This window comes from Corvus moneduloides, chromosome 14 (assembly GCF_009650955.1).
Source record: "Corvus moneduloides isolate bCorMon1 chromosome 14, bCorMon1.pri, whole genome shotgun sequence".
Lineage (NCBI taxonomy): Eukaryota > Metazoa > Chordata > Aves > Passeriformes > Corvidae > Corvus > Corvus moneduloides.
Window position 1 is genome coordinate 582872 of NC_045489.1, and position 26219 is coordinate 609090.

Genomic DNA, 26219 nt, shown 5'->3' on the forward strand with positions numbered 1-26219 from the left:
AGAGGGCAGTGCCCGAGACAGCAGGGACACAGCTGCCAGGGGCCACTGGGATGGGACAGCAGGGACACAGCTGCCAGGGGCCACCGGGATGGGCTTGAGTGAGGAATTCCTGGCTGTGCTTTGCTGGGCAAGGGAGCAGATCCGGGGCTGAGCCCGAGGCAGGCTGGGCACCTGCTGCGATGGGTGCTCGGCTGCTGCCCTCGGCAGCGGGACACAATTCCCTGCCATAAACGTCCAGGCTCTACTTCGAGGCAAGATGAGGGTGAGGCACGCTCAGGAGCTGGTTTAAACTTCAGTGGGATGAGCAGCTGCTGTGGCAGACTGTTGGAATTTGGGAAAGGGCTGTGGGGGAAAATGCTGGCCCTGCCCAAGCGGAGAGGGGCCGGCTGTCGGAGCGGTGCTCACTCTGGACACAGACACCCTGCACAACCAGACACCCTGCCCCAGCTGCTGCCTCTAAGGACAGGGCCACTGGCACTGCACCCAAAATGCGACTGTCCCTTTCAGCAGCAGCTGTTACTCCCACTGCCCCTGTGCAGCAGCAAGCCCAGGGCTGGCTTCTGGAACAGTGAGTGACCTGTCCACAACTGTGACTGCTGACAGGACCCACAGCAGAGCCACAGGGAGCACCTCCGCAAGTCCCCAGAGGGACAACAGGATGGAGGTGTTATAACATTCATAGGGGATGACCCTCATGTGGACACATATGACAGAAGGGGTGGCAAAAAAGCTGCAGCAAAATAAATTACGTGCTACTGTGATCAGCTGGCGTCAGCATAAAATAATCCAAAGCAATTCGCATCCTACTCTTTCCCTGTAACATTTGCATTGTTTAAAATAAGGATATAATACCCATCCTAATGAACAACTAAGCAATGCCTAAGGGAGAGATGATCTTTGCCAGGGTCCTTGTGCAGTACAAGCTGACAGGGAAATAAAGCTGTGCAGTAAGAGGCAGCAGGCCACAGCTGGATTTAAGAACATAAACATTTCTGTGAGGTCTGCCAGTCTTGGCTTGGCCACCTGGACCTTCGTACACTTCCTCCAAGGCATAGTTTCCTACATTTCCTTATTTTACCAGTCTTGAAATCTTTTTGTCTTGCCAGAACCGGGGAATAAATTCTGCCTTAATTTAAACCCTTGCCCTATTCAACATATTTAATGAGCAAAAGTCTGTCTCTCAGCCAGGAGATCCTTTCCAAGAACTTCCTTAAATCACATGGACTCTTGGCTAAAAGTGAGACCTGGTGACTGCTGTAGCTCCTTAAATCCATGTTTCACTTCCTGCCTAAATTTTGCTCCAAATTTCCAGCTTTCTTTTAAGCTCCTTGCAGTTGTGGATGCCACCTTGTTTTTGTGAGCTCTGCGTTCAGCAGTGGGGCTGCAGAGCTCGAAACGATTGTCAGGAGCGAAAGGGGAATTTCAGGCAACCTTCCTACCCAGCTCTAGGGAGGAAACCACGGAGAAGGTGGATCCTGGCCCCGGGCTGTGTCTGGGACCACAAAACAGAGCTGGCTCTTGGGGGCTGCAAGCTCTCCCCATCCCTGCCACACACAGGGAAGAACAATCTCTTTAGGAGGGAGCCGTCAGTCCTGGGGCTTCCTCACAGCGCACAAATATGGACTAAATGAGAGATGTCTCTGCAGGTGCTGGAAGAAAGGATTTTAGAGGGCCTGATCCTCTAAACAGTCATGTGAACAAGGCCTTGAGGGTAGCTCCTAATGTGGCCTCTGATCCACAGTCACTCTTACCAGCTCCATTAAAATAACTGCAATCAAAATAAATCCACGGCTGCAGGACACCCAGAGCCATACGCTTACTGTACATAAAAGAGGAATACACACAATAGCATTTGTGTTATGATAAAACCCTCCTCTGTTCTGAACATTTAGATGCTGCAGCCCAGCTGCAGTAATTTCTGGGATATTTCCATTATATTTAAGTAGTCAGTATTTTGGAAGGCTGGTATCCAGAAACAAGCAGCTCTTATGATTTGCTTAATAACCTTTCTTAAAATTTGCTTAATAATCTATCAAGTTATGGCCAATTTAAGGACACAGTGAAGACAAAGATATCTTAGAAACAGATACGTCTGTATTTCCATAGATTTTACCTTGTTTGAAATCTCAGAATCCCTATAGAGGGATTCCAAGCAAAGTATTTGGATAAAACAATCAAAAAAATATTCAATATTTGCAATTTCAGATACTTGCTCTGGAAAATTAGAAGTTAATAGTAATATCACACTTTGATTGAAAGAGGAAGGTTTGCCTATTTTCTCAGCCTTTTTTTGGAGATAACTGAAAGAATTACCTCAAAATCCTGAGTGCACTGTAGTGACTTTTGAAATCTTAAATACCAGGTCATTCACCTGAAGGAAAAGCACTGTTTAACGCCCACTTCTAGGGTGACTTTTGCGACTGCTCTGAACTCTGGCAGATGGCAGCAGTCATCAGCACTGCACCCACCTGGTCCCTGTGCCACCTTCTCTGCAGGTGATGATGGCACCCCAGACCCCAGGTGTCCCCACAGATCCTCACTGACCCCTCTGCACAGCAGCTCCAGGGGCTGTGGGCACCTCCTCCCACAGCAAACCCAGCTCCCTCTTCTCACTCAGAGGGGAACACAGGGCTGCAAACGGGATTAAAGAGGGTGTGGGAAAAGGGTGGGAACAAGTGATTGTGCAGGTAAGATACAATACTTCCTCCTGCACCCCGCTGCTGCCTCTGCCATATTTGAGTGCCCTGTAAAATGAAATGTTTCACCTGCAAATGCTATTGAATGAAAATAGTGGGACTTAAATCAGTGCTTTTTAATAATTAAAAAAGAAGAGCCTGTAGATTTTATGGTTTTTGTTTAAGTGGCCTGAAATATCTTCTCAAAACTCCTTGCACTCTTTACAGAAACACAGTCTCAGGTAGCTAGTATAGCTACGTGAGACCCTTAGGTATTTTTCACACACCAAATCAATGCTCTAGTCATTTTTTCCTGTTTTCTATTAATCCTCAAAGTTGAAAAAAAACCAATCAAAAACAACAACGAAAAATGCCCAGAGCTTTTTCACAGAAAACCTGAGGGAAAGCTCGTTGAAAGCTGATGGTACAATTATGTTTGTAAATATTAAAAAAAAAAAAAAAAAAAAAAAAAAAAATAATAGGAAATGTGAACTTTAAAATGATGCTGAAGTCCCAGTTTGTGAAGTAACACGGCGCTGTTTGAATGAGCCCGTTTGAGAGTAGAGATAGCGTTATTCTATTTCAGGCTCTGAGTAGGCGAGCAAATTTTCCCTGCCGAAAAAAAATCTAATAAAATCCAAAGGACAGCAATGAACTTCTCTGGATTACCATGGAGATAACATTTGCTTTGTTTGTCACATGTGTCATCATTACCTCCTCTAGTTCATTATTTCTATAAGTGATTTTTATCTGTATTTCTCTCAGACCCAGTAGGTCTGAAGGACTCCTGTGCCGCTGCCACTCGCTCAGCCACCCCAGGACAGCAGCTCTGAGGGGACCTGTATGGGAAGGACGAGACACCACAATTCACAAACACACCATTTATTCTCGTGTCACTTACTATAACTACTGTCTTCCTCTTTTGTTCCATCAATTGTTCCATCTGCTTGCAACTGCAAGTGGTATCCTTGCCTGCTGTATAGCTTTGTTACTATACCTTTAAGCTGAGGCTCTGTAAAAAAACAATAGTGAGATTAATGTGGGAAATCCTGATGTGCCATTCCAAGCAAGCAGGACGCTGAGAACAAATCTTCAGGTTTCTTCTCAAGGCTGAGATAAGAAAAAGACCCAAAACAAAAGCAGGGCTACCAGCTTTGCAACACTTTTCATTTAGTCTGAGACCAAATTTATGTCTATGAAATCAATTGCCAAAATGATTAAATGCCACTTTGGATTACAATATGAGTAGCACAGTAAAAGCTACTTCCAGTGAATACGGATTCCAACGGCACTGCTTGGCCTCAGGAGCCCAGCCCTATCTCATTGAAGATTAAAAATGAGCTGGCAAAGAGCACATTCTGCCTTTTAAAAAGGTGTGAGTTCTTAGATGAAGAGGAAAAAGAAGACTATTATGATAGCATTAATAAGAGCCACAGTGACAGTTGAGAGCCTAAATATACAGCAGCAAATGCTTAGCACAGGAACTGCTGCAGCTCTAATAAACAAACCCCCATCTCTTGCTGCTCCAAAGAGTACAGAGCATCCGAAGAGATAAACTACTCAATGAACATATGGAAAATGGAGAGGGAAACCCTGAAATCCAGCAATGTGTGGAAGTGCAAAATAAATATTACCATAAGGGCTGAGGTAATTACCTCATCAGCTAGAAAAAGAAAGATCAAAACAACGCATAGTTTGGATAGATTTCCTTTTTTTCACTACCATCTTCAGATTCACAGCTAGAAAGGGAGGTATCTCACATGGTTTCATATCATTCCAGAACAAAAAGTATACAGCAGCAGGATATGCTGTCAAGTGTGTAATTTATGAAATCTGGCTAAAGCATCAGGAGTAATTGCAAAAAAGGTCTACATCCACTGAATCCCAATGACATCTGCATTGTAGTCATTTCACACAATTACGCTTGTCAGGAGCTGGTGCATCCCTGCAGCTTGCTCCACAACATCTTACTTTCTTCAGAGATAAACACACGGGGAAGATATGGTGTGTCATTTCCGGCACTCTGTGTCTGGATAAGACTCCTTGTGTTTGTAATCAAAGGCACTAGGGAGCTCTGCTAATGTACTTCATTTTAGCAGGGGCTGAAGGCGAAAGCTTACAACAGTTTGCCTAAGTGTATTAGACCTTATTAGCAACTTTGATAAGAGTAGTGACAGATCCACAACTCTTAACTACCAACTTTGCTGACAAGAAATTATTCCGACCCTCACTTTGGCTCTTTAGCCATAATCCATCCCAAAGCTGTTGGCAAACTGCGAGCAAGGCAGCTTTCCCGTGGCTGCTGAGCAAGGCAGACAGGTGGAGTGGCAAAAGCACCAATGCTCCAGCACAGCAAAGCCATGGCATCATTGCCAGAGGGTTTTGCTCCTCCCACATACAAAACAATCCAGGGCAGCTGCAGGTATGAGATTCCTAGAAAGGAACAGGGCGCTGAAGCAAAACTCTGGAAGGTGCCAGCAAAAACAAAAAGCCTCATCTGCAATCAGTAAAGCATGGCACAAGCATTCTGTGAAGCAGGACAACAAAACCAGACCTCTAGACCACGAAGTTATTTAATATACAACTGAAAGAGATGCGTGTGTGGGAACTTCCCCGCCAGCATCTCCCCCACAAATACACCAATGTGTTTGCACATGTGTAACAGAGAGACAGACACGGACTGACAGGTACATGGGTGCACACAGGTGTGCAGGTGAGGCAGACAGCAGCAGTGTGGGCTACCCAAACCAACCAGATGAACAGCACAGGGGAAAGGACTGGCATGGGGTACCCAAGTCAGCCAGGCCATACAAGCCAGAACTGGCAATGCCCGCACGTCCACCGTACGAGCCCCGAGACACCGCTCCCCCTTTCCCCACACCTGACACACATCCCAATTTCCATTACATCAAACAAACCAACCCCCCAAAGATATAACCCCTGCCAACCTGGTCGCCTTCTTCGCCTTTTCTTGGAGCCAAAGAGTTTGACCCTGGAAAACACATTCAATTTGTTCTTGTCGCAGCTTCCCTTGCTCTTGCTGGGGCTGTTGACACACTTACAGGCATTGGACTTCTCCCGCTCCCTGGCTTGTCTCTTCTGGCGGATCAGGGAGCTGGCGATGGCTGCAGCCATGGCCGCCACCGCCCCGGCACCTCGGGCGGGTCAGGCACGCGGGGGTCGCTGGCCGGCTGCGGTCGCCGCAGCCAGCATGCTGCTCGGCCCGTCCCCAAGGCCGGGGACGCTGCCGGGCAGCTCGGCCAACGCCACCCACCGCCAATCGGCTCGGGAGCCCAGGAGACACCGGCGGGATGCTCGCACCACAGCCCCGGCTCGGGACGCAACAGTTTAGCTCAAGCGTTTTTGTCCTCTGAGGTCTTCCCCTTTTGACTTTCTGGTGCTTTTCTATTCCTCCCAACTTCTAGCAAGGGAAAGTTTGCAGGCAGAGGTGAGCGTTTCTACGGAGATCACGCAGATCACTTGCAAGACATCCCTCCGAGATTCTCCAGACGCGCTATTTGCATGCAGACATGGCACATCCACTTGGTGCAAGATCATCGCATCTCTCCTAGCCCAAATTTCTCCAGTTAACTTTTCTCCCCACCCGTCCCCTCCCCATTCAAATCCCAGCAAACACCTGTTAGACTCCAGCAGGGGCTGTCCAGTTGCAGGCGTTTTCTGGATCCTTTTCCCTCTTCTCCCTTAAGAAGAGACCCGAAGCAATTGGCGGTGGAGACACTGGCCTGAGGTGTGGATGCGCGGCCGCTCGGCTGCCGAGCGCCTCGGGCAGCCTCTTCCCCTGCGCTCCTCGCAGGTCAGCGCGGCCTCCCCTGCACGGCACGTTCGGCTCTCGCACCGCAGCACTTCCCAGACGCTGAACACGCAGCGATCCCGAGCCGCTCGGAGCCGGCAGCCTGCGCCGGGACTGCAGCAGCGGCAGCGGCAGCAGCAGGATCCCTCCGGCAGCGAAGCAGGCACCGCGCACTCCCCACGAGCCGTGCGCTGGGTACAGAAATGAGGCGACGCAGCAAACCCCTTATCAGCACCCTCCCTCCTCCTCCGCCTGTGCCTCCTCCTCCCGCCGCTCTCCGGGCGCGGCGGCGAGCGCAGCCCTGCCCGGCGCTGCGGAGGGGCCGCCGGCGGGGAGGGGGCTCGGGGCGGCGGCGGGAGCGGCCCCGGGGCGGGGGCACCACGGGAGGGGCTGCCCGGGGCGGGGGTACCTGCGCCGGACGGAGCCGCCTCCCGGCAGGCGCAGACACCCAAACAGACGTGACTGCGGTGAGCAAACAGCCCCGCTGGCACCGGAGCGGGGACACCTGGCTGGCGGCAGCAGCAGCGGGGCCCGCGGCAGGCGGGCAGCTCCAGCCACAGCTCTCCCTTGCCTTTCTCCCATCCTTACAGGATGTCCCCTCTCTGCCTCACGGGTTTACTGGAGGCTTTTTGCCTCTCTTGCCGTTCGTTTCCACTACCTGCTCTCAGCTCCAGTTTTGTAGCAGACTAGGAAATCCTCAGAGCGATTTCCTTGGCACTGCCATGTTCTCCCCTTTCCCTTTGCCCCCCACGGTGCCTGTGTCCCCCGAGGCCAGGCTCTCACGCCAGCTGGGTTTACTCAGCCCCCGCTGCCGCGGTACCAAGGCAGGGAGACGCAGCAGTGTCATGAGGCTGGGTAAGAGCCTGGCACTGCGCTGTGGTCAGTGCCCTGCAGCGGACACCAGACCCCGCACACATCCATGCCCCAGGACGCAGGACGCAGGAGGTCCTGGAGATCCCTTTGCAACCCACTCCCTGCTCTTTAGTATGCTTTCAACAGCTGGAGCCTAAATCAAAGCCAGTTCAGGCTAGAAGTAAAACAGATCTGCAGCCCTGAAGGCAAACAACTACTGAAAGAATTTATCCCGAGGCAGAGGGGATTCACGGCACTCGAAGGCACTGAGGCGGGCTGGGATGTCCCTGTGAGCTGGTTCCATGCGGGAGCTGAGCCCCGTGGGGACTGCAGTGGCAACAGGCTCCTGTCATCCGAGCCTGGCAGATGCATCCTGTGTGCCCTGGGCCAGCTCTCCGGGGGCTACTGAGACACCAGTGATGTAGGTGGGTTGGTGTGACAGCACCAGGTTCCTGATGTATTTCCGGACTAGGCCAGGTATCTCAGGATATTTGCCCCTTCTTCCTCTCCTCCACATACCCTCAGCAAAATCAGGTGCTCTCCTCCCTCTCTGGGGTCACACCCCGACAATGCCCGGCAAGGGCAGCAGAAACCAGGCTGCCCATCACCTTCAGACAGCTCAGTTCAAAAGAGGTTTCTGTACCTCTGTAAATACTGCAGTCCTTCCCTCAACTAGAAGCAGCTCACAACAGCTCCAAACCTCTTTCCTCTGACTGGGAATCCCTGCCCCAATGAAACCTGTGGAGTGGCCAGGTCTTAGTGACGGTGCCCACCCTGTACAAGTCCTCCGACGGTGCCTGACTGCCAGGACAGGGTGTGCCCTCACGGCCTGAGCTGTGCTCAGCTTGGCAGCCCCCTCACCCGCCCTCAGCACCCCTCTTCTGCAAGAACTGTGTGTGTACACGCACACCTACATGTACACATTTGTTTATGAGGCAGTCCATGCACACATGCATATTAAATAAATGCTCCTAATTTCTTATTTAAGTTCAACAGGATAAAAATAGCTGCAATTCACAAGTTCCACCACTACCCTCATCTGCCAGTCCACATAAGACATGTGAAATCCAACACAGGAGCCAGCCAGTTGGATATTATTAGCAATAACTCATCCTACTCAACTCACCGGTAACATACTATGAGTTTTGCCATCTTTCCGCTTCCAACAGCCACGAGTGAGACTTGGTTTTTTTCTGAGACTCACCCGTTACTTCATAAATATTCCCAATTTGGAAAGCAGTGTTTGATCTTCAGATCAAAGTGAAGCTGTCTCATTGTGATCTGTCCTACAAGGTCACAAAACATTGCATTTTCACAGAGACTAACCAGAACTCAGAATTCAGCTAACCTTGAAAATCCTGGGGAAAAACAGTATATAAAAGCAGTATTTAGGATATCTTTCTGCCAGCATTCCAGCCTGCATGCTTAAAATCCATAATGAAAATTCATTTGCTCAAATGTTCCTTGACAGATAACTAAAGAGAGGAACAAAAATAGCATATATGCATAATCAGATTTAAGTTTCAAAAAACAGTCCTCCAGTTTTTTTGCATGATCAACCTCTTCATCTATCGGTACTCCTACAAATATGTCTTCATTTACTATATATGGCACATGAAAATGAAGATCTTGTTGGGAAAACGTCTTTGGTACAGGACCAGCCTTTGGACTACTTCAGTGTTTCAGACATAAAAATCTCAAGGAACAGCTTTATTTTCTTTGAAAAGCAAGAGCTGTTCACCCCCCACCATGCTAAAAAGGTAAAATAAAATAAAATTACATTCCAAGTCATTTTTTTGAACGTAGAAGACAACCAGACACTTCTTGAACACACATTCTTTCTCTTTGTTAATGATTATTGCAGTGGAGCACATTTAAAGCTAAGGGGTAAATTGCCAGTGCCATTTCACTGAAAAAGAAATCAGCATGGGACAGACTTGTCCAGTTACTGTCAGAGACAGTGCCATGATCTCCCGGGAGCTGCGATCTAACCCAGAAGCAATTTCACTGTTTTGAAGTAGACAAAGATCTCACCCACTTTTGATTTATACTTTTTCTTCCAAGTCACCTGTTGAGTCTTTGCTGATGATTATTTCCATGATTCTGATCACTAAAATGTACTTGAACCTTCAGAAGTTGCCTGGATTGGGCAGAGGTAAAGCCTGCACTTTGGTACCCAAGCCAGGACTAACAGCCCTTGCTGTCTGTCTGCACAGAAAGGTATCAAACCCCCATCACTGCCAACAGTGCTGACTCTCACCAAAGTAGAGCAAAGTGCAAAAGTTCTGTTTTTCCGTCCATCCTCCCTGAATCATTTGTGCTGTGGCAGGTCCCAGACCACTGCTGTTTGCTCTGAGTTTCAATCTATCCCTAGCACAAAAGATTTATGGTCAGTCCTGTGACAAAACAAACGCTGCACAAAAATTGAGACCAGGTGAAAAATCCCAAGCCAGCTGCAGAGCTGACTGCCATGAAAGCAACTGCAGGTCCTGACAGGCCCATTGTGCAGCATGCCTGTGGTCACTGCAGCCTGGGAGCAGAGGAATTCCTTCCCCCAGCGCTCCTCACTGAGCACAAGCCCAACGTGTGACTCTCCAGGGGACCCACGCTCCTCTGTCCCCTGTGGAAGCAGCAGCAAATCTCATGACATGCTGCCATATAGTAGGAACTTACTTCCAGCACCTTGGGTCAAAATATCCCATTCTCAGATGAAACAGCATTTTCAGTTATTTCCTCTTCCCCTATACAAAACGTAGTAAAAGATTTATAGTAGGTCCTATATAAACTAATAGTGGTTGAGCAAAACAAATACTGCATCAAAATCAGACCAGAAGAAAAAAAATCCCAAGCCAGCTCCAAGCCTCACTCAGTCCTTCTTAAACCCCAAACTACTCCTCTACAGTTACAAGCTTGAAGCTGCTTTGGTGTGACAAAAAAACCCAGCCTTGCATTGGGTGTCAGGAGTCTCTCCTGAGGCTCTTTTGTTCTTGCTGTTACAGAAAAAGCAGGAAAAAAAGCTTAAAACTTTAAACCTATAGACTATTTCCACTGCCTACACTCTCCAAAAGAAAAGCATTATTTTCTGAAAAGCACCACCAGAATCTCTTCTTCCTCTTTTCAGAATGAGATAAACAAGACTTTCTCCAGTCAGGGATGACACAGCAGCACTGAGGCCCCCAGTGATTTTTTGCTCTTCTGAGTAAACAGAATTACTATTCACCAGGAAGCAGAGCTGCTCAGACCCAAGTCCTGCATCACTTAACTCCTCTGTGAAATATCCCATGGAAATGACTCAGCCCTTCCTCTGCAGCCAGCTCCAGGCTGGAGACACTGCAGAGCAGCGAGGGCGGGGTGCTCTCTGCCTGGGGGATGAGCACGCTTTGCTGGCTACCTCACCATCCTGGAGAGCTTCGTTTTTACCCTAGATATGGGTCAAGTAAGAGTCAGCCTGGGGTTTATTTCTGAGTGCAAGATGAAAAAAGGTGTTAGTGGAAGCAGAGCTTTCAAGCAGCTCCAGACCAAGAGCTCAAATTTGAGGATATTTTAGTGACAGACCATCTGGGCTACCTGAAAATTAACCTTAATGGTAAAGAATGGCTACAATAAGCAGCTGCAAACAGAAGTATTTTTATGTTGAGAGCATAAGGGCACTTGTAAATAGTGATGTGGATGTTCCTGTGTGTGTCTGTGCCATGGTTTTTTGCAGAAGTGCACTGGGCAGCCTTGCTCAGAAACAGGAAAAAAATCAGAACAGATTCGTGTGATACCAGTGTAGACATGTCACCTGGACCCACTTTATTTAAAAGCTCACTTCTTCCTGACAGGATTAGGTGGTTGGTTCATCTTTGTCATTTTCTCAGGGTACAGAATCATGAATCCCAACACCAGAAGAGACTCCAGTACAACTGGTGCACAGAACTGGATGTGCCAAAACTGGTGCCCATCCAGCAAAGCCAAGAAGCACACTCTTGCCTTCCACACGTGAGTCATCTACTAGGACTACTAAGGTATTTAAAAAATAATTGTGTAGCTGATGCACCACAAAAGGTTCTCATAGTCTAAGCCCATTCTCTTATCATATCTACACAAGTTTGCTAGGACAAGGTCCTCTGACTCTGACAAGAACTTGGGTCTCTTCTTCATGACTTGCATGACCTACTAAATGTTCAGGATGGCCATGACACCTCATACAAAGAACATCAGTTTCCTCTCAGATTCTCAGAGAAAATACTAATAGAGAAAACCCAGTTCTGCCTTTTCCCAGCTGTGAATTCCAATTCCTTTACAGCAGTATCTCAGTGAAAATGGGATTTGATCTGACCTGGTAGTGCAGCCATTTTTGGAAAAGGAGGGCATTGTTTGAAGATAGAAAAATAGAAAATATTTTACCCAGGTTAATTCATATTCAGTCATCCCAAAATGTCAACCACAAAAGATCTTCTATCTGGTGCATAAAAGATCAGTGCCAATCAGCTGGGAAAGGTCACAGAACAAACAGAAGAGATCAACTCCCACAGCTCTGCGGGCACCCAAAATGGGAATGTGTTATTCTGGGGTCTTGGGGGGCCCGAGCTGAGCCAGGAACTTGCAGCAGTGACCAACTGACTTCTCTGCCCACCACACAGCCATATCAAGAAACACTCCCACATCAGGATGCACAGAAGGATCTGTTCACTCACCTCTCAGCATGATGACTCTTGGAAACATCAATGTAAATGACAGCTTCTCGTCCCTGAAATATTTACATCTCAGCATGGGACACACGAGAAGTGTGGGCTATATGCCACTGTCAAACTTAACATAAGGCCACTTTACACATGACAGAACACTGTAAATAGTCCTTCACAGAGCCAAGGCAAGTTGCCTGGAAATTGCCACATTACTCAAATAAGATCTTTTCCCACCTTTTCATAGATTTGATGGTTCATCCTTTGTCAACAGCTTGATAAAAACAGACTTGGTGGGTCTCCAGTGCGTTGGAACCTCTGAGAGTTCTCCTCCTTCCACCTGCATCCAAGCATTCACCAGCTTCTCAAAGTCATGCTCCCTGCTTTGCACAGAACGAGCTTCTGCCCCACTGCTTGGCTTCACATAACCACAGGGCCCAATCCACTGTGATCCTGTGGTGCATGCCAAGCTTGGCAATTCCCATTACTGTGTTAACAACCTAAGACTCATCTGCTTCCCAACAATGAAAACAAATTACCCAGACTGGGATCAGAAGAGCCTGGCGCTGGTTTTCTGTGACTTTTACCTGACTGCCAAGATCATGGCACCACATTCACACGGACAAATGAGAAGGTGAGCAGAGCTGGCCACAAATGAAAGGGACTTTGAGGAAGAAGTGTTGTGTCTTGGATGGAAGCAGACCTCTCCAAAAACTGGAGTTAGACCCTGCACCGGTCAATGATGCTGCTGTAAATGTGGAAGTGGAGCCTTGCTCATTCACTGGCATGGAACCGAAACCAGTTTACCCAAACAAAATGCTGGCCTCAGTGTCTGTAGGCAGAAGGAAGGTATATCCTTGAGGATTAGGAAAACAGCCATGAGCCTGAGCTTCCATTCTGTCTCAGTTCACCATGTAATAATCATGATATGAACAGAGATGTAACAAGACATATCTGATTTTACTTCAGTGATGTAAAAATTAGGTTTATCTAAGCTCATCTGACCAGGTAACTGGGCTGAATATTCAAGAAAGAAGAGAGAAAGGCAAATCCACATGGCAATTCATTCCCATAGAAAGAACACCATTATTTTCACAGCTATATGAAGGAAAACATTACCTCTGCTTTACTGAACCTGTTGCAGAGTGATTTAGACTGTAACCTACCTCATGCATCTTTATGATAAGCAATATTCACCACCACCAAACTAAGCAATCACTTAACGAAGGTCAGCATAGCTCAGGGTCTTGCTTGTGGCAGTGCTCACTCACACATGGGAACAGAAAACCAGCCCGAGCAGCGGCTCAGTCGCACTTCCCACACTCAAGTGGCCTTGCAGAAATTGGCCTCACGACAACTGCGGGCCTAGCAGGAGCTGCTGCTAGCAAGAGCAGAACAAAGGTGACATCTAGAAATCACACTGGGATTTTGAGATGAAAAATACAATGCATCGTAAGTAAACAGAAGAGAATTCATTACCATAGGTTAGATGCACTGTTTTCGCAAGCAACACCGTGAAAAAATATTGGCCAGCAAACAGGAACATGAACCACAAGCCAGCATCTGCTCTGTGGGATTTGAATAGGTCTGGAGACTAGAAAAAATGTGTATGCAAATTTCACATAAGCAAATTAGAAGAAATTCAGAGAAGTCAATTCAGAGAAGGAAGCTAATAGCAGAACATCTGCTGCTGCTCCCAATATTCGCATTAGCGGCTGGGTACATTTCTGGGGACTCAGACCTCATCAGAAAGCTCAAAAAGGTTCTGTTGCTATGCAGAGAAACATTGCTCAGAAATCAGAGAAAGAGATATGGAGCTGGCCGAGCTCAGACCTGTTACTCCTTGCTTAAGTCCTGCTGAGCTACAGTAGGGCCACATTTACTTGTACAAGGACTGGACAGCCGTCCAACTCGTGGTAATTTCTACCTAAATGCACCACAAAAGGAACAGACTAAGCTGCACAAGTAGACACAAAGATAATACCACGATTTTAATTAAATTCCAAGTCCATATGTATGGCCTTTGCAACACCCCAGTCATACAGCTAAATCATGCTGAGCTGAATTCACAGCAGACAGACACACTGTTAAGCAGGTGATGGTCTAACATCAGGATTTCTGTCCTCTCCCTTCAGCCCCCATCCCCTTGGTTATTACTCTAATTACTCAATTTAACCTTGTTTACAAACAAATAAACTTAGTTTATCTACAACACAACATTCCAAGGCTTGGGACATTTTTCTGGGAAAAGACAAGGAGCAGACTTAGATTGTCAGGCACAGAAATAAGCCTGCTGGATTGCAAGAAGTTATCTGGGCTTATCTTTAATGTCATTATTTGAGCCACTCCACTCTGCCCATTCCATGTAACCACGATGAAGGAAGCCCCCCTTGCCTTGTCTGGTTCCTGTATGGGGCAGTAATGAGATGAAAGGCTCTAATTGTACAATGGCACCTGTGTGTCCAGCTGCAGAGGCGACCAATGCAGCCTCATGGAATTAATTAAATCCTGCAGCGAGGGCTGCAGGGATGCCAAGGCAGTCCCTCATAAAACTGGAGCAAGATACAACTCCCTGAAGTTGCTGGTATCTGTATTTCCTCTGGATTCAGCCCTCTGCAAATATGGGTTCTGCATCCATACAGACACAAATACAGGCATTTTTTTCTGCCTTGCTTCTTCCTGACTCACAAATACGAGCAAACCCAAAATGTTATAAAAAGGCTGAGATACACAAACACTCAAAGGAATCAAAGGGGAGCTGTTAATGATGGAAGAAACTTTCACCTCCCTCAGTCCTTTCTTTTTTCCCCAGCTCTGCAATATATGAAACATCTTACTCAGTGACTATATTTTTAAACCATTATTGCCATAAATTTTAGCCTACTTAAAAATTTCAGATGTAAAGTCTTTTCAGGAAGCTTTCAGCAAAATATAGAGTTTCCTGTACAGGAAGTATGCAGTAAAACATGAATTTGTAAACAGTTACAAACCAAACAAATGGAACAGATTTCCAGTACTGAAAGTACTGGAAAGGAATAAAATGACGAAAACCAGAAACAAGAGGGACACCTGCAGTTAGTCCGGGTAAGTGCCCCGGCAAGGCTGTCCACTTTCTCGTGCACTTTGGTTTCTGTCAGTGCTGATATTTAACTGCAACCAACAGCAGCGCTGCCTCTGGCTGGAAGCACCAACCAGCTCGGAAGGGCAGGGCTGGGGCGAGCCGGGAGAGCCGCCGGGAGCTGCCCTGGCCGGGTTTGGCTTCACGGGGCTCGGAGCCGGCCCTCGCCCTCCTGCACGCTGTGCCCGGCACGGGGGGATGGCCACGGCCCGGCAGCTGCGGGGCTGGGGAACCACGGCATGGCACGGGCTGCGAGGGACACCGCGGCCACCGGGCGCCACTGCCCGCGCAGGGCACAGGGCATCCCGGGCACAGGGCATCCCGGGCACAGGGCACAGAGCATCCAGGGCACAGGGCATCCCGGGCACAGGGAACAGAGCATCCCGGGCACAGGGCACAGGGAACAGAGCATCCCCGGCACAGGGCATCCCGGGCACAGGGCACAGGGCACAGGGAACAGAGCATCCCGGGCACAGGGCACAGGGCATCCCGGGCACAGGGAACAGAGCATCCCGGGCACAGGGAACAGAGCATCCCGGGCACAGGGCACAGGGCATCCCGGGCACAGGGAACAGAGCATCCCGGGCACAGGGCATCCCGGGCACAGGGCACAGAGCATCCAGGGCACAGGGCATCCCGGGCACAGGGAACAGAGCATCCCGGGCACAGGGCACAGGGCATCTCGGGCACAGGGCACAGAGCATCCAGGGCACAGGGCATCCCGGGCACAGGGCACAGGGCATCCCGGGCACAGGGCACAGGGAACAGAGCATCCCCGGCATAGGGCATCCCGGGCACAGGGCACAGGGAACAGAGCATCCCGGGCACAGGGCATCCCGGGCACAGGGCACAGGGAACAGAGCATCCCGGGCACAGGGAACAGAGCATCCCGGGCACAGGGCACAGGGCATCCCGGGCACAGGGAACAGAGCATCCCGGGCACAGGGCACAGGGAACAGAGCATCCCGGGCACACGGCACAGGGAACAGAGCATCCCGGGCACAGGGCATCCCGGGCACAGGGCACAGGGCATCCCGGGCACAGGGCATCCCGGGCACAGGGCGTCCCGGGCACAGGGAACAGAGCATCCCGGGCACAGGGCACAGGGCATCCCAGGCACAGGGCGTCCCGGGCACAGGGCGTCCCGGGCACAGGGAACAGAGCATCCTGGGCACAGGGCACAGGGCATCCCAGGCACAGGGCATCCCGGGCACAGGGAACAGAGCATCCCGGGCACAGGGCATCCCGGGCACAGGGCACAGAGCATCCCGGGCACAGGGCATCCCGGGCACAGGGCATCCCGGGCACAGGGCACAGGGAACAGAGCATCCCGGGCACAGGGCACAGAGCATCCCGGGCACAGGGAACAGAGTATCCCGGGCACAGAGCGTCCCGGGCACAGGGAACAGAGCATCCCGGGCACAGGGCATCCCGGGCACAGGGCACAGGGAACAGAGCATCCCGGGCACAGGGCACAGAGCATCCCGGGCACAGGGAACAGAGCATCCCGGGCACAGAGCGTCCCGGGCACAGGGCACAGAGCATCCCGGGCACAGGGCACAGAGCATCCCGGGCACAGAGCATCCCGGGCACAGGGCACAGGGCATCCCGGGCACAGAGCATCCCGGGCACAGAGCATCCCGGGCACAGGGCACAGGGCATCCCGGGCACAGAGCATCCCGGGCACAGGGCACAGAGCATCCAGGGCACAGGGCATCCCGGGCACAGGGCACAGGGCATCCCGGGCACAGAGCACAGGGCTGCGTCCACACCGCTCTTGAGGAGCTCCGCTGGCCGGAACCCGGCGCTGTCCGCGGTGCTGCCTGGCCCGGGCGGCCGCTCGGTGCCCAGCCCGCATCCCGCATCCCCCGTCCCCCGTCCCCCATCCCGCATTCCATCCCGCATTCCATCCCGCATCCCCCGTCCCGCATCCCGCCCGCTCCGGCCCCAAGCAGCTCCCAGCTCCGGGCACGGCACCCCGGCCCTCCACACCACGGTCCGTACCAGCTGCATACTGGGGCTATGCAACACACGCCCCAAAACCTAACCTACAGCAAAAGCTCCTGACTGCTTCGGACCCACTTCATCGTTACCACCACCAGCTAGAAAACTCACTGCTTCTGCAGAAGAGAAAGACACTTAGCAGTTAATAATATAGCTAATATTCGTAGTGATTATATTTCGTAAATGCCAAAACCATTGCAGACTGCTTACTTGGCATTGCACACTTTACTACACTTAGATTTACTATACTCATTTTAAAGAGAAGAAGAAACATGGATGCCACATGCAATGTCATAGAAGCTGATTATTAAGCTTGTTATTTCTCATGCAGAATGACACCCAGTCCAGCTAATATCTAAGTCTCACAGTTAATGCTGAGCGCTCTGTACACGCTGCCTGTCAGATTGTTGTTTCATATTGGGGTATTTTCCAAAAGTCCCTGGATTTGCTCTTCTCTTCTAGCCGTAGGGTGTTGGTTCTTACAGTAATCTGATCATTTCACATACCCCATGCAGAGAACACACTTTTTCATTCTTGAAGAAAACTAAATTACACCATCATAAGCCTTCCGCTAAAACATGGACAAAAGAATAGAGAATTGAGATGGTTTTGTATTAAAAATGTTTTTAAGTTATCAACACCATAACAAGATTGTCTTCAGTTAAGGTTAAGCACAGTACTCTGATGAAAGGCAATTAGAAAAGAAATGGAATCGTTTGTTTTTTCTCTAAAGCAATCTCTATACCTGACAAAAGCTTGGGCACAAAATTAACTACACAGCACAGATGTTTAAAAGGCCGTAAAATCAACCTGTTTGACTTGTGAAACACATCTTCAATCAGGACAAATTTGCCAGTTCAGCAGCATATTCAGTATATTTACAGTCCCAGTCAGTAGGAATGAACAGTAACACCTGCCTTTTGCTTCTTAAGTAACATTTTTTTAGAGTTACCAAAGAAAATTCATGAAGTCAAAGAACAACCACATTCTTAGTATTAAAAAAATATGAATCTCTGATTTCTTTACATAGTTTATAATCTCTACAGAGGATTAGTTGCCAGGAAATACCTTCTCATTTTTTATGTAAAAAAATATTGCTTAAATACATCTTACCTGAGTAAGACTTTCTTATCCCCAAAGCCATGCTGCCTTACAAGCTGCTCCTGCCCAGGCAATTGCAGTCTACATTTGGAGCAGACACACAGGGAGTAGATCAGAGAAAGTTTAAGGCACATTTAAAGTATTCTCTAAGGTACTGGCCAGAAACATCAAGCTCATACTCGTGGTATAGAGAGAGATCATTATTGGGCATTAGTGACAGACCATTATGACTTTCAGAATCATTAAAGATTCATAATGTAGCTGCATTGTTCTGGCAACATCTCACCATTTCTTGGACATAAATGTACATTTCTCCTACATGATTTACTCAAACTTATTATTTTTCAGTGTCAAATTTTGTTTTCTGCCTCCTAGAATTACAAAGAGCGGCTGTAACAGGATCCTGGAGTACATTACGCCAGCCATAGGAGCTGGTGCTTGATTTATTTGATGCCCTTTTTGTAAGGCAATTTGCAATAGGAATAGCTCAACAGCATTCATGAGGCTGAATATGTACCATAATTTCTTTCTACTTTAAATAAGCTGAATTATTGATGTACCACACATGTTACAAGTACAAAAACCCTTCAAGAATTAAATTTGCTAACAATTCTGAAATAATTACCTTTTGAAATTGTTAAGCTTTGTCACTGCCTTTCAGGAGAGTTCATAATTCGATATTTGGATATTGTGAAAAGTATTGCAGATATGTTAGTTAGGGTCAACCAAACCTGCTACTCCCAATGCATTTTTGACAAGCAAAGAAAACACTGAGATTTGCTTTTAAGGATGTACAATACTGCAAACAGTGTGGTCCAAAATGTGGCTACAGTTATTCTTCAATTGTGTTCATCAAGGGCTGGGTTTAAATCTTCTCCTGCTGAATGAGACTGAGACCTTGTTTAACCCATCTTTCCTCAATACAGTAAGTTAAGCCCATGCTCACATATTATGTAAATAATGAGATTTAGGCATTTTAGAAGCAGAGCCAGATTTCAAAGTCAAATATTGTCCCCAAGTGTGATTTGTTCACATGAAATCACAAAATTACAAGGAGTAGAGAAGAGCTATTTGCAAAGGCTCTGACTCTTCCCCAGGGTCACCACTCCCTCCAGACACGTTCAGGAGTGATGTGAGCCTGAGCTTGGGTTATTCTGTGGTCAATCTGCTCACCCACCATGAGCACAGATCCACTCGTCTGTCAGGGCAAAACCATCAAACTCCATCTGAGGAGCAGCATCTTCTGAATTGCTCCAACACAATCATTGTCAATGAGTGAGATTTGCTGGGGATCCCACCCTTCAGGTCCCAAACAAGCAAACACCTTCTTGATGCTGGGCCTTAGGCATTAAAACGAGATCTGGCAACCAAAGCCTCCCAAGCATTTTAACATGTCTTAGCATTTATGCTGTGCTGAATCCAGGCCTGAAAGGTGAAGCTCACCAATTTACTACTAATAAACAATTTTCCAAAACCAGTATTTCAGTGTTTACTAATAGACACTACTGCTTATATATTTGGAATTCACAATGTGAAGTATGCAGAAACATACCATGCTGTGAATTGCACAATTTTAGGATATTCCCTGTTTATTATGCTACAATTGATTATAATCAAGCTGTGAGTATTCCTGATATCCAACTACACTGCACAATTAAAAACATCCTTAATTATTGTTGCCGGAAGTGAACAGTACCACACAAGGAAAACTGCATTGGGGCAAAAAAAGTGAAGTTGATTTAAAGACCTCTCCACTTGGCAATGGCACTGTTTTCACCAAAAGAAGTAAAAAAGCCACATGGAAGAACGTAGACAAGTCCACTTCTAATGGCCTGCTGAGTTCTATCGATTTCAGAACTGACCTTGAGTCAATAGGTTTTCTGTCACCTGTATCAACTATTGACAGGCAGTCCAAAGCCCAAAGTGGCTTTGCTTACTGCCTTGCAATTATAAACAAGGTTAATCTGCTTGTAAATGTAGTTCTTCTTCTACAAGCAACAGTAGATTCCCAAAGCCTACATTAACTTGTGACAGCTCCCTAAAACTTGCATGGATCTTATTAAAATGTCATTATTCTGTACTCTTCAGCCTACCTCAAAAATGGTTTAAGCATTTCAGGGTCATTAAGATTTCACAATATAATCGGAGTTGTATATTGAAAACATGACGTGGTTCAGCTAATTCTTGTCACCATCTAGTTACTCACTGCATATTAACTTGGTTTGTTGTTTTTATTAGTAAGAGGAAAATACAGCTCATGTCCAATCTCCAGTTTGTTTTGTTCCCTTTATGTCCATTTTGTGCCTTCAGCACATGACTGGAGCCACCTGGCACAAAGGAACACAGCTCCTCTGAGATGCCTGCATTCAGACCTGACCTCTGCTGGAGTATCACCTACCTCTGGGGGGTGTCAGCTCAAAAAAACAACTTTGTAGTGTAGCAAAAGGACTGCAAGTGGAATTTGCAATAAAACCAGCCATTTTTTATTCTTCTCCAATGTATCAATAAAAATCAAGCTGCTGTTTGCTGTGAACTGCCCCCTGGAGATGGCCACGTTATAAAAACTGCTGAGGACGAGTTGTGCTGGCTTTGGCTGGGACAGGGTTAATTTTGTTCACAGTAGCTGGTACAGGGCTGTGCTCTGGAGGTGTGCTGGGAACAGCGTGGGTAATTCAGGGATGTTTTCCTGATCACTGAGCAGCGCTCACACAGAGCCAAGGCCTTTTCTGCTCCTCACCCCACGTGAGTGGGCTGGGGGGCACAAGGAGCTGGGAGGGGACACGGCCGGGACAGCTGACCCCGAGTGAGCCAAGGGATGCTCCAGACCATGTATGGCCTCGTGGTCATCATATAAAGCAGAGGAAGAGGAAGAAAGGGGTGCACATTCGAAGTCATGGTGCTTGTCTTCCCAAGTAACCATTACATGTGATGGAGCCCCAGCCAAAACCAACATGTGAGCAAGTGAGAGGACAGCTAAGAGGAAGGGGAAAAGATGGTTTGGAAAGGGCATTTATGTTTCTAACCATCTAAAGAGAAAAGCTCAAATTAGCCTTCCAAAAACATCCCTTTAAGGCAAAAATTGATCCGTTTACCCATGGTATTATGTGCCTGAACAGATAATTTGGCAGGTCCCAGTAGGATTTCTGGTCCCATGCTGCCTTGCTGGCTGTTTTGGAAACAGTGCAGCCAGTCCATTATCAAGCACTCTCCTCCCAGAGAACACAGCCACACATCAGCAGTGCTCCACCTTCTGTGTGTTCTCCACAGCAGAGAAACTGTCTCTTTTGCATCTGAGCAATGATGCAGGCCAAAATAAGGGCTCAAGCACTGCCAGAGAAGCTAGCACAGCAATCCTATTTCACAGGATCCTGCTTTGCACTTTTGAATAGATCTTGTCCAGAAGAAAACAACAGTCAGGCTTGACCTTATTCCCTGGAATCCAACAACAAAATCCCCAACGAGCTTGTCTGGCAGGAAGAGGCCGATTGCTCAGGCCCCACTTTTGCTGCTGCTGCTGTGACCAAAAAATCTCAGATGCAAAATACGGCTGAGCAACCACAGCTCTGCTGTCCCAGCAGCCCCGCTGCAACATCGAGCAGCACTGAACAGCAGCTGCAACAGGAGCCTGCCAGGGCAACACGGACAAGAGGGCTCCTGCCTCCTTGCAGGAGAAGGAATAAGGAGAATAGGGAGCTCTGAACTGCTGCCCCAACAGACACAACACCCATTTGGGGTCCTGGAGCCCGCTGCCCTGCATTTTGTACTGCTGTGTTAGCCATCATTATATTTTCACAGAGTGATTCACAAATACAAATTTTTAGTCCCGAAGAATAGTGACTCAATCCAATTTTATAATTTTGTGTTTCAGATTAGTAAAAATATCATATATTTGTATGGCAGAATATATTTTTTCCCTCTCTTTTTAACCTGATTGCACTATCCTGTCATGTAATCTAAAATAAGGAAGAAACTCATTAATGAGTGAGACTATTTAATATTCTGATGCAGGAAACACTTCAGTTTCTACTGTCTAACGGGAAGCTGAGTGAAGTCAGCGCAGCAATTCTGTTCCTTGGCTTCATCTGCCTCCTGGTGGCACAACCCGAGCTGGCAGAAAGCAGCATTTCATGGAAGGACCCAGCGTACTCCAACAGGCACCTGGAGCTAAGTGCTGTTGTACTGTAAGGCTGTAGGAAGCAATGAGCAGCTGCCAACATCTGTGCAGTTCATGTCTGCACACAATACTGCATGTCTGAAAAGTGTTCTGCAACTAAACTAATGTTTTTACAGAAAGGGCAAACTTTGAATTCAGATTTTTTTAGCCTATGAGACTAAACAGCTGCAAACTCACAAATGTCAGAAAATGTCCCAACAATTTATAACATTTATGACAACCTCCTGAGCCCAAGAGAAGCTCAGATTCAAAATCAGGACTTGCAGTCAGGCACAGGATTCAAAACAGAGAAGTGAAAGAGACGCTTTGATACCTGCCTGCAAATAGCTGGAAATGCCCTGCTGTTATGCCATAAAATAAAGCAGGAAAGACAGAATCGGTACAAGCCTAAGCTCCTGAAGCTATTGTACTCTATTTTGGAACACGATGTTTACTTTATATTCTATTCCGAGCATTTTAGCACAGTTGCAAAACAAAGTATAACCAGAAGTGTAACTCCTGTTTACTCCTTCTGCAATCAGCAGCCCTGGCTTGTGCTGTCCCACGCGTCATACGAGGAGAGGATGATGCTGCTGCTGCCCTGCGGGGTGACCTGGAACCTGCACTGTGTCACCTGGCAGCTCTGAGTGGGAAAGTCAACATTTACTGCCAGGGGCTGTGAGTCTGCTTGCCCTGGTGTGCTGCTGTGCAGGGGTATTAAGGCCACCCTGATCCAGCAGCATTACCATGACAGAATGCTTTGACAAGCGTTCCCAAGATACCCCAGGGAGCACTGAAACACCCCAGGACAGGCATCTTAAATCACTTCCACCACTAATGTATGGGAGAAATGAGGCAAATGTACCCCAGGCTACACCAGGCCTTACAGCTGTGCCACACACCCAGTGGAGCACCAGCATTTGCAGCGGTTTTGGCAGGGTGGCTGTGCAGCAGCTCAGAGTAAAGCCCCTGCTCCTTGCTTGGCCTTTCCCATGCCCCAAGGAGAAACAAGTGCAGAATGTGGGCAATGCTGATGAACAAAGAGCAAACACTGAAAAAACCCCAAGCCAGCTACAAGTATTGTTAGAGTCACCTGTCTGCTTCCAGGAGCCCTGTGGGATGACATCCTTCTGATACCTGGAAAGCAAATTTCAATCACACTGCCAGACTTCTAACTAAAACACACTTCATTTACTCGCCAAAGATGGAAAAGGAAACACAGCAACTGCCTCACCCAAGTCCTCATGAAAGCATGATCCTACCCATACGTGGTACGTCAGGTGCTGGAGATCAACTCCCAAAGCCAAAGGGAACATTTTCACTATTTACCACTACAGACCAAAACTAAGACCACCCCTTTCCAAGTCTGCCTGTTGATGGAAAAGAGCTGGATGTTGTGCTTATGTTTGTGATGAGATTTGCAAATACACTTAAGAGAATTGGGAGCACCAAACCCATTACATTTCCCTGACACGCATTTATTGAGCTCCCCGAAGTGCTTTTGAAAACCCCCACTGAAAATCACACGGAGACGGCTGCACGGCGGCACTGGGCAGACGCCAGGGATGAGGTGATCAGCAGAGCCTCCCCCTCCACCCCTGGCAGGAGGCTGCAGCAGCCCAGACCAGGGCCTGGTGGTGACTACCTCCCACCTGAGCAGACCCCAAAGGCCCTGGCCCAGAGTGGTTTGCGATGGCAGTGCCACCTGCCAGGTGCCTCCTGCCAGCTCCCACCGTCCCCAGCCCCTGCTGCTGCACCCCCCAGCCATTTGCCAACACAGCTCTCAAGGAAAGCTCTTCTCCCAGCAGTCTGCAAGCATTTGCAGCCAGAATCAATACACACATCAGTGCTCCTAAAAGTAATTTCATTTATGACAATTAAATAAATCAGCTCTAATAAAGTAATGATTTCTCTATTTAGCAAAGGAAAATAATGGGTGGAAAGTAATTTAATTTGACACAAATTTAGGTTTGGGTTTAATCCTTCAGATTTTATTCCTAATTTCTCCTGGTATTTTATAACACTGTGAATTATTGTTATTTTATTTTCCTGTGATAACACATGAAAATAAACTATTGAAAATATTGACCTAATCCCTGGACAGAAAAGGAGAAGCAGACATCCTTTATGAGTTTGATGAAGAAGACCCTGCACTATTTGGGAAGTCAGCCTCAAGTTTGCTGCATATATTCCAGTAAAAGCAAAACCCTTTGCAGGTGGATTCAGACCACATTTATACCTGGGAGTTCCTGATGTGGAGACCCAGAACTGATATTGTATTTGTAGAGGTATAAATGAAATGGATTTCATCCTTACCCCACTATCCAGACTCTGCATCGCCAGGCACAGATGTTAATGCCTTGAAGAAGTTTCATCTAAGCCCAAAATGGAATATTTTTGTCCCAAAGTTTCATTCCACTGACAAGATGCTGCACGAAACACTACTAGAGAAGTGTGAGTGAAAATCATGAGCAGAGTAAATGGGTTCCTATGTGCCAGTGTCATCCACCAGGCCTTCATCCTCGCTGTTAAATGCACCACCCCAGCACTGTGCTCACATCCGGATCCCTGCTGCTCATGGGGAACTGAGCACACAGGAAAATGCTTGTTAGTTAGTATGTTACCAGAAGTAGAAGCATAAACCTCTAGCAGACAAAATTACTCTCACCATGTATTTTGCAGACATTATTTTGGCCTACTTCCCTCATTAGGTAAAACACTCCCATGATTCAAGCACTCAAAAACATCTCAAAAAAGCATTTGCCACTAGAGGAGGCTATTCCATAATTTTTTTCAGTGACACACCTGTACCACTGCATTCTCAGTGGAGAGTTTCTGCAAAATCACCGCTACTCTTTACCAGCTATTCCTACTGTGAATTCCTTTGAAATCAGAAAATTCCTCAATAACTGTACTTGTACTTATTCTTGAGCCAAAGAAAAAATAAGTTCACAAAACCCAGAGTTCATAACCTGGATAATTTCTGTCTGTTTTAGCATGATGGTGCTTCTGCAGCTCTACAGGCAGTGAAAGGGAAGATGCTGGTGAATAAATTCGGGGCTTTCAGGGACTCTGCTACCCTGTAAATACAATAATCCTATGCAGAGAAATTGAAGATGGATGAATTATCAATGTGGCCCTATCATCAGCAAGTGCATCAATTTTCTTCACTATTTCCTATCTTTTTTTTTTTAAGTCTTTTGAGCACCTGAACCTCATCTTCAGACCATCAGATTCCAGGTGACCAAATCCTGGATTCATTCTCTTGAAGAACTGTGTAGTCTTGCATTTTGCTCCATATCTGAATAGGACCAAATTTTAGAACATCCAAATTTTCTAAGAAAGAAGATTTGCCCTTTCCAGTCTGGCCTAGGTATAAACTGAAATTACGGGAAACAGGCTGGGTAATTCTGTTGGACAAATCTTGAGCTCATAAAACACATCTGTGGTTGATGGTCCCAGAAATAGCTGCCCTTTCTCCATCCACAGAACACGCACATCCCAGAGGAGATCAGGGAGAAAGGTTTGTCCAGCAATCCCATTTTTTGATGCATCCATCCCAGGCCCCTGTACAATCTTTAGAGACTCCTCCTTGCCTGTTCTTTAATTTGAGGAACAGAGACTTGGTTCTTTAGGCCTGTGTTCAGCCCTATATTCGGACAAAGCTCGTGGTCAGAGATGCCTTTGACAGAGGGTGACAGCTGCAAGTTTCAGCCACGCTTCCAGAGCTCACCTTGAGCTTTGCCAGCTCCCCCAGGAACTCCAAGGTGAAAATTCCCAGAGAGCAGAAAATTCCTGCAGACAGGACACAAAAAAGCCACTTGTACCCTCTGCCACA

General features: G+C 47.6%; 1 protein-coding gene across 6 annotated transcripts in view; it reads right to left on the minus strand.

Annotated features, from left to right (window-relative positions):
* The window catches only part of FGF13 (fibroblast growth factor 13), a 239877-nt gene that overhangs the window by 51191 nt on the left and 162467 nt on the right, over positions 1 to 26219 (minus strand). For 5 of the 6 annotated variants that reach the window (XM_032123717.1, XM_032123722.1, XM_032123719.1 and 2 more), the window contains one exon: positions 3577 to 3687. In XM_032123717.1, coding sequence (XP_031979608.1) covers positions 3577 to 3687 — 111 coding nt within the window. Of the gene's footprint in view, positions 1 to 3576; positions 3688 to 5623; positions 6293 to 26219 lie in introns of those variants that run through there. The other variant, XM_032123720.1, reaches the window with a different exon arrangement.